Raw genomic sequence first — 14586 nt, 5'->3', positions numbered from 1 at the left:
AATTTAAAAAATTAAAAAATCCTAATTCTCTTTAGGAAATCATGACTGAACCTGCTCGATTTGAGGAAAGGTCAGCAGGTGTAATACAAGAATGTTCAGAAGAGAAAGAGGCACAAGATTTACTATTTCAAAATAATATCTCTTTACAACTACATTTACTGATTTCCTCCTTCTCTGGTGTTTTTTCAATACTTTAGTTCTCCTTCAGAAATTCTGCTGAAGCTTCTTTCTCAAATCTCAAATCTCAAATCTTACAATTGTTAAATCTGCTACCAGTTGAGTATCCTTTATTCAAACTGCTAGGGCCCAGAATAATTTCCAATTTCAATTTTTTGTCTTTGGGGATTTTAGAATATTTGCATATTATAGTGAGATATTTTGGGGATAAGGTTCGGTTCTAAATACAAAATTTATTTATGATTCACATACAACTTATGCACATAACCTGAAATTTTTGTGTACCCGCATTGTGACTATGACCTAGCACTTGAGATCAGATGTGAAATTTTCCACTTGTAGCATCATTTCAGAAAATTTCAGATTTGGGAGCATTTCAGATTTTGGATTTTCAGATTAGGGATGCTCAATTGGGAATTACTTTATTTCTACCCCAATCTCTGATAGTATTTGATCAATGCGGACCATATCTTCCATATTAATTAGGAATTGGAGGTGGTGACACATAATCAGTAGAAATCTAACTCTATCCTGGCCTAAGTTGAGAGGAGAAATTATTGGAAGGATACTGCAATAGCACCTCCCAAATGAATTCCTTGTGCAGTCCTTGATGGTGGAGTTTACATCCAGACCTGACACTTTCAAATCTATCCCCTACTCAGGATAGAAATTTACCTCCATAGTAATCTATAACAAATGCAGTACACCTGTCTAAATATTATTGATTTCAATCAATTGAAACTTATCTCCTTATAATGACCACCTATTACATCTGCATCTTCCCTCAAGAGATGCGTTGATCTAAAAAGTTACGTCTGGATCAGACATAAAACTTCAACCGAGAACAAAAAAAATATTGCCATTCCTCATGGAAATAGTCTCTAAAATCAAACAATAGACACATCAAAAAATTCTTCTTTAATGAGTTTCTTATTCATTATAATCTTCACTAAAGTTTTTTGAAATGTATTTATTGGCATTAGAAAAACATGGAGATAGTATTTGTATATAAAAGCATATTTTAAATTCTACTTCTTCCCACTCATTTCAACTCCCACAGCTTCTTTTTTGTTTTGATTTTAAAAAATGAATAAGTAATAAATAGAAGGTCAATGCTTCAAATTGTAGACCTTTGGTAAAATCTAGGAGTGTATCTACATTAGCAAAGACTATTCTCATTTACGCATCACTCAATAGCTCAGACATGAACTGATACTTCCTTCAAAAACAGGGTGGGAATGGATTGCAGGTCTTGGTTTTCACACATACTAAAGAAAAGTCCCCAGGAAAAGACTGAATCATATTTGTTCTCAGACAATAAGGCAGAAGGCGCCCTGTGACCACAGCATGATGAATTCTGCTCTGACATTTAAATGGTTCAATCTCCTGACAAGAATAAGGATCCCCACATGTGGTGGTTGACTCAACAGGGTGAAGCGTGACATTACAACTCAGGATGGAAATAATTGTATCTGTCTTTTTTCATTCAAGGTCCTTTATGTATTTGATTTCATTGAGGAAAGCCAACCTCTCTAATCAGGAAATTGTGTTCTGTTTTCCTAATCAATTCATAGAATGTGTTCTGACCCACTGACTGGGTCAGTCATACTTAATAGAATCATAGGGATGGATGGAACATGCAAGTGTCTCTCGTCTAACCCTCTAATTTTACAGACAAAAAAAGTACAGAGAATTTTTCCAAGAACCTACAGCTAGCTCCTACACTGACTCATGAATATTCTTCATTCTGTCATTTTAAAAAGAAATAGGGATAGGGGTCAGTATCTGGACTCAGGTCTGGGACACAAAGCGTTTGTTTACACAGGTGGCTGAGAGTTGTAGTGAAAAATGTACACTGGAAAGAAAGGAGAAAGAAAGAATATGTCCCCATGCTGGAAAAGTTGTCTAAGTGCCCAGGTGTGCAGATGTTTTCACTCGGCACTGAGCAAGCTGGATTCCACGCAAGCCGACGATGTCTCCAGGAGACTACTGGGTTTCTGCAGCACAGGGCTTCATGCTGGTGACAGAGATACTCTGCCCTGTGCATCTCAGGATGCCTGCCTCACACTCAGACATCGTCTGCTTCTTGCTGCTCACTTCCACACAAACACTAAACCCTTCCTCCTGGCATTCCGATGCTTCTCGGCAGACACATTTGCTGCTGCTGGCTGGAAAGATAAAAGAGAGAAGCTTAATGGCAGGCACACTGTGGAGGTGGGAGAGTCAAAGCACATTCCTCCAAAGCAGAGGTGATTAGAGAGCTCCTGCCTTGAGGAGTACAATAAATTATCCCCTGGAAGAGCAGCAGGATCAGGAAATTGAGGCATTTTGCTCCACTCCGAATAAATGGGTTTTGAAGATGATGCCAGACTTTTTATTGGTTGGACCCACATGAGGCAGCTCTATCCAAGTCGAGAGCTCTCTAGCTCTCTCCTCACACATGTCGCCATCCATGTGACCCAGTGGACAAGTGCAATCCTTCATCCCCCAAGACCAAATGGAAAGACCTCAGCAAAGAGCAGAGAGTAGAGGCTCAGAGACAAGAGAAAAGAATTAAATGACCTGGCACACAAAAGGCTATATATCCTATAAAATACAGAAAGAGAGAGAGAGAGTTGAGTTAGGAGGAAAGGAGTTGATGTGGCAAAGGGGTATGATGGAATACCCTAGTCACGTGTCTCCAGAAGGAGAGTAGCAAGGTCAGCCAGGGGATGGTGGTGAGAGTCAAACCCAAAGTGACCTCGTCATGGCTACAGTTACGTAAGTCATCGTTTGTGATGCAAACTGTAAGGGAGTGAGGGGAGAGGTGTCCAGTGGGTGCAGTCCAGGACTAGGAGGGAGCAAAAAGCCGGCAGAGACTTTATGCAGCATACAGTTCAGCTGTCAAATTTACAGCTCTTAGTGGTTCAGGATCCATTGGAAGTGCTACATGGACATAACCTCAGCAAATATTGCATCATAATGCAAGAAAGTAATTTCTTTTTCTATTCTCTTCAAATCCTTCTGATTACTTCTAGAAGAAAGTACCAACTTGGTGCCAGTATGTTTCTAACACCCCTCTAACACTTTAGCTAGACTCCCTTATCACAAAAGAGAGAACATTGTCAATATCAGAGCAGAATGTAGCCAGAATCTACAACTTCATTTTGGTCAACTATTTGTATTTTTATAGTTACCAAATACTTAAGGTAAGTGATACTTCCTCTTAAAGATGTAATTGATAAAATATCCAATTTTAAAAAGCAATTTTAATGTGAGCCCTTTTAAAAATAAAGACATGATATGAATAATACAAGGACAGAGAAAAAGTCAAAAAGTGGAATGGGAATCACCAAAGTTGGGAGAAAGAACTGGAATGGATTCTTGTCCTCCTAAGTAGCTGATCCACACCCCTCTCCAGAGAGAGAAGTCAGGTGGAAGTTCAAGGTCAAACCAGTCTGAATCCTTGACATCCTCTGGTATCTACTTTGATCAACTGCTAAACTAGAAACCACGTTGTTTAAAAGCATGGTACTATTACTTTAGCCTTCTTATGTTACAAATACAAAATGCTCCTTACCATCACATTTTCCCCACAATGGACACGCACCACAAGCTTTCTCAGCTGAGGCGGGCAGCGTACAACTGTCCCTACCAGTAAGAGTGTAATTTCTACCCTGACAGTGAAGAACATGCAGCTTGCAAACTGTCAGAGGCAGTACCCTTTGGCTTCTCTCATCTCGAGCACATACGTCCAAGGAAGATCTGAAAAGAATTTTTTTGATTACATTATTTACAAGATTTTTTTCTTAAAAACTGAGGAAAAGAAGTAAAAAGTAAAACTTTGAGCTCATTGCCCCACAGATGATCATGTACAGCGAAAGATGGAACATCAACTCAAATCCTTTTCATTCCTAGGGCCCAACCCCCTCAGAGCTTCAAAATGAATGTGTGTTTTCTCTACGTGTTCAGTTTTTCCAAGCGTAGATACCATGGGTTGATTTGTTTTCATCTAGGACAGATCAGATACAGCAAATTAGATGAGAAGGTGAGCTATACCAGCAACTTACAATGAATTGATAACCAAGGAGACAGAAAATCAGCAAAGATCACTCAGAGAGATCATAGCCAAATGAAACCATTGACTGCAAGAGACATTAGCTCCTCCCAGCCCAGGAACCCTTGAGAGTTCATGTTCATAATACAGCATGATCCAATAACTAACAACCCTGAATCATCAAGGAAAGGTAAAACTGTATTTTTTGCTATTTTCTAAAGTGTTCATGTTTACGAAGTGCTTTAGAAATATTTCATAAAGTGTGCTACCTTTTTTCTTAAGCATTGGTGCTAAAATGGTAAGATACAGCTATTTAGAAAAGTCACCAATGAAAACAACTACATTCTAAGTGCCGGCAGTTAAGAAAAACATTATTTTGTGAAAACTTAGATAACAAAGCATTTTTCATATATCATATGGGGTTAGAAATACTCTACATTCACATATTTTATTTAGTTCTGATATTTTCATTTTTTGATCCAAAGTTCAATTTATTTGGAGTTGCTTATATAACAAGACATTTTTCTGTTTTGTATATATCTTTTTCTCTGTTTATTTAAACTTTAAATAGAACTACTCAGAACATCTAAAAGGGCAAAGACCTTGTTATCAGTATCTGATACTGTGAAATGATACAAAAACTCATATCGAGTCTATAAATGGCTGGGTGCTGATTAACTAAAGGAATTGGTAAAGTTGGAAAGAGAAGGAAAGTGACTCATTGTAAACAGTGACTAACAGCAACAGCAAGAGTCAGAATGTATCCGGGCTGACCACCATTTCCATTTTTACATTTGTTTATATTCTTCTGCACACCAGAGGTTACTACATACAAGCACTATATGAATCACCCACTGTAGGTTCAGGAAGTTCTATATGGTTGCTGATGATCATAGTAATTGAAAGCCAAGTAATTAGTTGGTAAATTAGTGTTTCAATTGTCAACCTTAAAGATGGCCCATGAGCTCAGGGGCTAGATATCTCGTTTCCTCCTAGACCCTCCACTCCTCCCCATCTGCTAAGAGGCTGGCATGTAATGGTTACATCAGGGACTTGTTTGTCCTGTAGCTTCAAGTGGGTTTAATCAATGGACAGTCCTGGTAGAGGCAGGGAAGAAAGTGCAGTTGGGGTATTTATTCCTCTGGCTCACTCCTGTAAGATCTCTGAGATCCCTAAAAAGAGAGTCAGCTTTTACCAATCCAGGAGCACTGCCCTGTGGCTTGTAGTTTCCTTTACTCTGCCCACAACTTTGTAAATCAACCTGCTAATAAACCTCTTCTTGTCCTAATCTAATTGTGCTTCCGTATCCTACTGGGACCATGACACAGGCATCCACTAGCAGACGCCTTCCTACAATGGCAAGATTTCAAGCTGGCAGCATTCTTATAATGCAAATCTAGAGACGAAGCTTCAAGAATCAGAAAAGTAGCTGCTCTTTCTCCACCAGTACTCCTTTAAGAGTTCATATCCCTAGGGAATTTTAGCCTAATCCTCTAAAGCTCTAAATCCTCAGGTGACCGTTTCATCTTTTGCTCCATTCTATGTATAAAGCAAGCCGTGCTCAAGAAGTCCTGCAGCCTTTCTCAACTAGACAGATTAGAACACTGCTTAACACCACAGCTGTCAGTCGGGTGACCCTGGTGAGGACCAGGCAGCAGACAACCAGATTAAAATGCAAACAAAGACCCTTAACCCTTGGTAAGCTGCACCTTCAATCCAACAGACACTAGCATCTAAGAAATCACCCTATTTATCTTGGATGAAATAAAACAGAAATGTGAGCAGGGACAGAGCTTACCCACATTCATAGGGCATTTTACAAACACATCTTGAATTCTGCAGTTTCTCCCAGCGCTGACATTTAGGCATCACCTGTGTTAAAGGGGTGTCTGAAAGAAAAACATAAGGGAGATGCAATTATCAAGGGAGAAAAACTTCTTGACAGTAAGCAAGGTTATTTTAATTGTTGTCGTTGAACAAGAGTCTGTACTATTCTCAACTGCAAAGGGGTTCTACAGTATACATTAATAATAAAACTGTAGAGCCTTTTATAAGGAGAATGCTTTACAAATAATTGCATTGGTGATAATCACTACCATTTTTTTTTTTTTTTTGGTATTTTATCCCTTAGTTCTGTCTGTATACACCATATAGATATATATTAAATCAACCATCTGTTATATATGTATGCAAAATTGATGGACTAATGTTTTGCTTCTGTTTCCAGTATTCATTCATTCATTCTCTCATTCACTCATTCACTTATTCATTTATTCTGCATGCATTTGTTTCACGGAAAGTTTTCCAGGTGGAAGGAAGACAGGAGACAAGACAGCCAGACATGTACTGGGTAACAGTGAGGAGTCTGGGTGACTGGAGCACAACACTGGAGCACAGTGGGTAGCAGTGGAGAGGATGATAAATACAGGTTGCAAAGCACCTCACATGCTAGTTTTTTTTTTTTTTTCATTCCTAATTTTTTTTACTTTATTTTTTATTTTTTTTATTGTACACAAATGGGATAAATATTGTTTCTCTGTTTGTACATAGACTCAAGGCATACCATTTGTGTAATCATAAATTTACATATAGTAATGTTGTTTGATTCATTCTGTTATTTTTTTTCTTTCCCACCACCCCTCCCACCACTCTCTTCCCTCTATACAGTCCTTCCTTCCTCCATTCTTGCCTCCCTCTTAACCCTAACCCTAAACCTAACCCTAACCCTAATGCTAACCCCTCCCACCCCCCATTATGTGTCATCATCCGCTTATCAGCGAGATCATTCGTCCTTTAGTTTTTTGAGATTGGTTTATCTCACTCAGCATGGTATTCTCCAATTTCATCCATTTGCCTGCAAATGCCATAATTTTATCATTCTTTATGGTGGAGTAATATTCCATTGTATATATATGCCACAGTTTTTTTATCCATTCATCAATTGAAGGACATCTAGGTTGGTTCCACAATCTGGCTAAGGTGATTTGAGCAGCTATGAACATTGATGTGGCTGTATCTCTGTAGTATGCTGATTTTAAGTCCTTTGGGTATAGACCAAGGAGTGGGATAGCTGGGTCAAATGGTGGTTCCATTCCAAGCTTTCTGAGGAATCTCCATACGCTTTCCAGAGTGCACTAATTTGCAACCCCACCAGAAATGTATGGGTGTACCTTTTTCCCCACATCCTCGCCAACACCTATCGTTGCTTGTGTTCTTGATAATCGCCATTCTAATTGGGGGGAGATGAAATCTTCGGGTAGTTTTGATTTGCATTTCTCTTATTACTAGAGATGTTGAACATTTTTTCATATATCTGTTGATTGCTTGTACATCATCTTCTGTGAAGTGTCTGTTCATTTCCTTAGACCATTTGTTGAACGGGTTATTTGTATTCTTGGTGTAGAGTTTTTTGAGTTCTTTATATATTCTGGAAATTAGCGCTCTATCTCAAGTATGAGTGGCAAGATTTTCTCCCACTCTGTAGGCTCTCTCTTCACATTACTGATAGTTTCCTTTGCTGAGAGAAAGCGTTTTAGTTTGAATCTATCCCAGTTGTTGATTCTTGCTTTTATTTCTTGTGCTATGGGAGTCCTGTTGACGAAGTCTGATCCTAAGCCAACAAGTTGAAGGTTTGGACCTACTTTTTCTTCTATAAGATGAAGGGTCTCTGGTCTGATTCTGAGGTCCTTGATCCATTTTGAGTTGAGTTTGTGCAGGGTGAGAGATAGGGGTTTAATTTCATTCTGTTGCATATGGTTTTCCAGTTTTCCCAGCACCATTTGTTGAAGAGGCTATCTTTTCTCCATTGCATATTTTTGGCCCCTTTGTCTAGTATGAGAAAATTGTTTTTATTTGGGTTTGTGTCCATGTCTTCTATTCTGTACCGTTGATCTACCTTTCTATTTTGGAACCAATACCATGCCATTTTTCTTACTGCTGCTTTGTAATAGAGTTGAAGATCTGGTATTGCGATACCCCCTGCTTCGCTCTTTCTACTGAGGATTGCTTTAGCTATTCTGGTTTTTTTATTCTTCCAGATGAATTTCATAATTGCTTGCTCTATTTATGTAAAGTACATCATTGGGATTCTAATTGGAATTGCATTGAATCTGTATAGCACTTTAGGTAGTATGGCCATTTTGACAATATTAATTCTGCCTATCCAAGAACATGGGAGATCTTTCCATCTTCTAAGGTTTTCTTTAATTACTTTTATTAGTGTTCTGTAGTTCTCATTGTAGAGGTCTTTCACCTCGTTTGTGAGATTGATTCCCAAGTATTTATTTTTTTTGATGCTATTGTGAATGGGGTAGTTTTCCTAATTTCTCTTTCTGAAGATTCATCACTTATGTATAAAAATGCACTGGAATTATAAGCATTGATCTTGTAACCTGCTACTTTATTGAATTCACTTATGAGTTCTAAAAGTTTTCTGGTGGAATTTCCACGTTCCTCTAAATATATAATCATGTCATCAGCAAACAGGGATAGTTTGAGTTCTTCTTTTCCTATTCGTATCCCTTTAATATCTTTGGTTGTCTAATTGCTCTAGCTAGAGTCTCAAGGACGATGTTGAATAGAAGTGGTGAAAGAGGGCATCCCTGCCTTGTTCTAGTTTTTAGGGGGAAAGCTTTCAGTTTTTCACCATTTAGAAAGATATTGGCCATGGGCTTAGTGTAGATGGCCTTTACAATGTTAAAGAATGTACCCACTACCCCAATTTTTTCTAGTGTTTTGAGCATGAAGGGATGCTGTATTTTATCGAATGCTTTTTCTGCATCTATCAAAATAATCATGTGATTCTTAACTTTAAGTCTGTTGATATGGTGAATGACATTTATTGATTTCTGGATGTTGAACCAACCTTGCATCCCTGGGATAAAACCCACTTGATCATGGTGCACTATCTTTTTAATATATTTTTGTATGCAATTAGCTAAGATTTTGTTGAGAATTTTTGCGCCTGTGTTCATTAAGGATATTGGTCTGAAATTTTCTTTCCTCGATGTGTCTCTGTCTGGTTTAGGTATCAGGGTGATATTGGCTTTATAGAACGAGTTTGGGAGGGTTCCCTCCTCTTCTATTTCATGGAATACTTTGAGGAGTATTGGAATGAGCTCTTCTTTAAAGGTTCTGTAGAACTGGGCTGAGAACCCATCTGGTCCCGGACTTTTTTTGTTGGTAGGTTTTTGATGACCTCTTCTATTTCATTGCTTGAAATTGATTCATTTAAGTTGTGTATATCCTCATCGTTCAGTTTAGGTAATTCATATGACTCTAGAAACTTGTTGATTTCTTTGAGGTTTTCTGTTTTCTTGGAGTATAGATTTTCAAAATAGCTTCTAATTATGTTTTGTATTTACTCGTGTCTGTTGTGATATTTCCTTGTTCATTCCGAATTTTAGTAATTTGAGTTTTCTCCCTCTTTCTCTTTGTTAGTGTGGCTAAGGGTTTATCAAGTTTGTTTATTTTTTCAAAGAACCAACAATTTACTTTGTTAATTTTTCTGATTGTTTCTTTTGTTTCAATTTTGTTTATTTCGGCTCTGATTTTAACTATTTCCTGTCTTCTGCTACTTTTGGTGTTGGTCTGCTCTTCTTTTTCTAGGGCTTTAAGCTGTAGTGTTAAGTCGTTTATTTGTTGATTTTTACTTCTTTTGTTGAATGCGCCCCATGAAATAAATCTTTCTCTAAGTACTGCTTTCATAGTGTCTCAGAGATTTTGATATGATGTGTCTTTGTTCTCGTTTACTTCTAAGAATTTTTTTATTTCCGTCCTGATGTCTTCTGTTATCCATTCATCATATAATAGTGTATTATTTAATCTCCAGGTATTGGAGAAATTTCTGTTTTTTATTCTGTCATTATTTCTAATTTCAATCCATTATGATCTGATAGAATACAAGGTAGTATCTCTATCTTCTTGTATTTGCTAACAGTAGCTTTGTGGCATAAAATATGGTCTATTTAAGAGAAGGATCCATGTGCTGCTGAGAAGAAAGTGTTTTCGTTCTTTGTTGGATGGTATATTCTATATATGTCGGTTAAGTCTAAATTGTTGATTGTGTTGTTGAGATCCATGGTTTCTTTATTCAGTTTTTGTTTGGAAGATCTATCCACTGGTGATAGAGGTGTGTTAAAATTGCCTAGTGTTTTGTGTTGTGGTCTATTTGATTTCTGGAATTGAGAAGGATTTGTTTGACGTACATGGATGAGCCACTGTTTGGGGCATAGATATTTATGATTGTTATGTCTTGCTGATTTATGCTTCCCTTAAGCAGTATGTAATGTCCTTCTTTATCCCTTCTGACTAGTTTTGGCTTGAAGTCCACATTACCTGAAATGAGGATGGATACTCCAGCTTTTTTGCTGTGTCCATGTGCATGGTATGTTTTTTCCCATCCTTTCACCTTTAGTCTATGGATTTCTCTTTCTATGAGATGAGTCTCTTGCAGGCAGCATATTTTGGATTTTTCTTTTTAATCCAATCTGCCAGTCTGTGTCTTTTGATTGATGAGTTCAGGCCATTAACATTCAGGGTTATTATTGTGATATGATTTGTATTCCCAGTCATTTGACTCATATTTGTTTTTTGACATGATTTGGTTTCTCCTTTATTTGGCTATTCCTTTAGACTAGTTCCTCCCATTACTGATTTGCATCATTGTTTTTCATCTCTTCCTCATGGAATATTTTGCTGAGAATGTTCTGTAATGTCAGCTTTCTTTTTGTAAATTCTTTTAACTTTTGTTTATCATGGAAGGATCTTATTTCGTCGTCAAATCTGAAAGTAAGTTTTGCTGGGTATAAGATTCTTGGTTGGCATCCGTTTTCTTTCAGGGCTTGGTAAATGTTGTTCCAAGACCTTCTAGCTTTTAGGGTCTCGGTTGAAAATCTGCTGATATTCTTATTGGTTTCCCCCTGAATGTAATTTGATTCTTTTCTCTCGCGGCCTTTAAAATTCTGTCTCTATTTTGTATGTTAGGTATTTTCATAATAATGTGCCTTGGTGTGGGTCTATTGTAATTTTGTATATTTGGAGTCCTATAAGCCTCTTGTACCTGGTTTTCCATATCATTCTTCAGATTTGGGAAATTTTCTGATATTATTTCATTGAAATAATCGTTCATTCCTTTGGTTTGTTTCTCTAAGCCTTCCTCAATCCCAATAATTCTTAAATTTGGCCTTTTCAGGATATCCCATAATTCTTGTAGATTCTGTTCATGATTTCTTACCATCTTCTCTGTTTGGTCAACTTTGTTTTCAAGATTAAATATTTTGTCTTTAATGTCTGAGGTTCTGTCTTCCAGGTGTTCTATCCTATTTGTTATGCTTTCTATGGAGTTTTTAACTTGGTTTATTGTTTCCTTCATTTCAAGGATTTCTGTTTGTTTTTTTTTTTTTTTTCAGTATCTCTCTTTATTGAAATGTTCTCTTGCTTCCTGTATTTGCTCTTATAACTGTTGATTGGTGGGATCATTTAATGCCTGCATTTGCTCTTTCATCTCCTCCTTCAAGGCCTGCATTTGCTCTTTCATCTCCTCGTTTGCTTCCCTGATTGCTTTAATTATGTACATTTTGAACTCCCTTTTCTACATTTCTTCTGCTGTGCTGTTATTGGGTTTTATTGATATAGTATCTAGGTTTGTTTGGGACATTTTTTTCCCTTGTTTTCTCATATTGGTCAGATATCAGTGGGACTCTGAAATATTACATATTTCCTCTATTGGCTTATAGTGTCCCTGTAGATTTCCAGTATATCACCTCCCAGCCTTCAGTAGCCTGAAGTCTTGGAGGAACTTGATAATGCAGTGCTTCCGAAGAAAGCTGCCCCTAGCCCACTACTGGTTCCAGGGCTTGGAGCTGGCTCTGTGCAGAAAGGCTCTCACTGGGCTGTTTGCTCCGAGAAGCTGGCCGTGAAAGGAGCCTGCCGCTGAAGGGAGCAGGGCTGTTTGGAGAAGTCTCTGGCTGCCCTGCCCTGGTCCCAGAGGCTGCGTGTGGGCTGGAACTCACCGCTGGCTCCAGGACTTGGAGCTGACTCTGTGCAGAAAGGCTCTCACTGGGCGGCCTGCTCCGAGAAGCTGGCCATGAAAGGAGCCTGCCGCCGGAGTGAGTAGGGCTCCCTGGGGAAGACTCTAGCTGCCCTGCCCTGCTCTGAGAAGCTTCCCCTAACCGGGCCTGCCGCCCGTGCCGAGCTTCACCCGGTGGGGGAGACTCACCCCGTGACTCTATTTTAGTCCAGTCTCTCAGTGCCTCCCCTTCTTGAATTCTGGGTTCTGGAGCAACAGGAGATGCAGTCAACCTCTAGTCTGCCATCTTGGATCACCCCCCACTACCATTTCTTGAGCATTTATACTTTTTCATGCACTTTTTATATATTGTGATATTTAGTCCTACCTAACAAAAACCCTTTTAGCTGATAGAAGACTAAGGATCAGAAAAGTTAAGAAATTAGTGTTATTTTACACAGTTACCAAATCAACCAATTCAGGGGTTAAGTATACATTTGTCTTGATCCAAGACTAATAAAGCGGCTGCCTTTGAAGTAGTTGGTGTTTACAGTTAGTTGGATTGTATTTTCCCCAGTGAGCCTATAAAGAGGCAGAAAGCTGCATCATGATGTATCCATGGCAAATTCCCTGGTATCCAAAAGAGACCCACAATAACCTCTCACATATAAACATCCAGGGAGTATCTGCTCAACAGTGAGTAAATGTTTGGAGGTGCTTACATTAATAAGATTCTCTCCATAATTTTGTATCTTCTAGAAACTGATAGTCAACTATCATTCTGATTTTGACAGAAAAATACCTTGGTCCGGTTTACAAGAGCCTAAGTTGACTGCCATCACCTTGGCTATAGCCAATGGCAATGTGAATAATCCAAAACAACCTGATTTTCCCACTTACTACCAGTTTCATTGCAATGGAAGTCACTAGTATGTACTTTTGATCATAAAACTAGATACTCATTTTATATATCTTAAAGGAAGTTTATCAGAAAAATCATGCCTTTATGAATACAAAAACTATGGAATATTTCCTTTTGAAAATTTAAGAGATTTAGACATGACAATACAATCTTGTGTGAATAATTCATAAATTTGGAAAAATTGCAGTAATAGGAAGCAACCCCCCATGGCCAGAAATCTCAATTATAAGTACTCATTCTTTAAACACATCAATTCTAAATGGTATTATCCTAAATACAATATAGTATCCTGCATTGGATCCTAGAACATAAAAAGGACATTAGGGGAAAATTGGTTATTTCTAAGTAATGTGTGTAGTTTATCAAATGGTACTGTACAAATATTAACTTTTAGTCAGCTGTTATGTCAAGTTATAAAGAAGGGAAGATAAGCAAAGGGTATGTAGAAATTGCCCTTGCAACTTTTTTTGAAATCTGAAATTATACCCCCCAAAAAATGTTTTTAAAAATGATATTTTCTAGATCTATGTCTCTCAAGCAGGGAAGTTTCTGGCCCAAAGGCACATTGACAATGTCTAGAGACACTTCCCATTGTCACACTGAGGAGGAGACGCTACTTGCATCTGGGGGATAGAGACAGGGATGCAGGACACAGGATAGGCTCCCAAAACAGAGAATCACCAGACCCCAAAGCACAATAGGACTGAGGCTGAAAAATCTCACCAGACATGTACCAGAACTAAAGTTCATGATAAAGCCATAGGAATTAACTCTGCATTTTGACCAGAAATTTATTTTATAATAAATTTTGAAATTTAAGTATCACATGTTTGCTAAAAGATTTTATGATTTCTTTGTGAAAAAAATATCACTGATAGAATCACCTAGACCAAAGGTTTTTTGCATTTAAGAAGAACCTAACTTTTTCTTCATAGCTTGGCTAACGAAATAAATACTCTTAAAGCCTACCTGGAACATGTGCCTTTGCTCACATCGAGTTGCCCTCAGTGAGGGATGGGGAAATGGGGAGTTATTATTTCATGCTCACAGAGTTTCAGCTGAGGAAGATGTAAAGATACTGGAGGTGGACAGTGGTGATGATTACTGAACAGAAGAAGTGTATTTAATGCCTCTGGTCTACACCTTTAAAAAATGCTTTAAATAGTTAAGACTTACGCATGTTTTACCACAATAAAAAGACTATTAAAACAGCTGATATTTTGTTTATTTATTTTTAGTTGATATTTTAAAATACCAACTTTGGAGGATGACAAACATGGGATTTTTTTGTTTGTTTGTTATAGGCTTATTTTAAGGGTAGTTATTATTGCTATCCACATTTTCAGAAAAACACACAGGCCTGAAAAACATCCTTAATTAAAACCAACTTTAATAGAACTTTCTCCTGATGGGAAAAAATTCATACTAAATGGTGCTATGAAA

The 14586-nt window shown here is 37.8% G+C and overlaps 1 protein-coding gene across 1 annotated transcript in view; it reads right to left on the bottom strand.

Moving 5' to 3' along the window:
• Positions 1-1259: 1259 nt before the first annotated feature.
• C7 (complement C7) overlaps positions 1260-14586 on the bottom strand; it is a 62087-nt gene continuing 48760 nt past the window's right edge. The window contains exons 16-18 of the mRNA XM_047556595.1: positions 6012-6102; positions 3737-3921; positions 1260-2345 (exon numbers count right to left, since the gene is read on the bottom strand). Coding sequence (XP_047412551.1) covers positions 2164-2345; positions 3737-3921; positions 6012-6102 — 458 coding nt within the window. The 3' untranslated portion in view covers positions 1260-2163. The remainder of the gene's footprint in view (positions 2346-3736; positions 3922-6011; positions 6103-14586) is intronic.

Source organism: Sciurus carolinensis, chromosome 6 (assembly GCF_902686445.1).
Source record: "Sciurus carolinensis chromosome 6, mSciCar1.2, whole genome shotgun sequence".
Taxonomy (NCBI): domain Eukaryota; kingdom Metazoa; phylum Chordata; class Mammalia; order Rodentia; family Sciuridae; genus Sciurus; species Sciurus carolinensis.
Note: the sequence above shows the minus strand (reverse complement) of the source record. Positions and strands in the feature narration are given on the sequence as shown.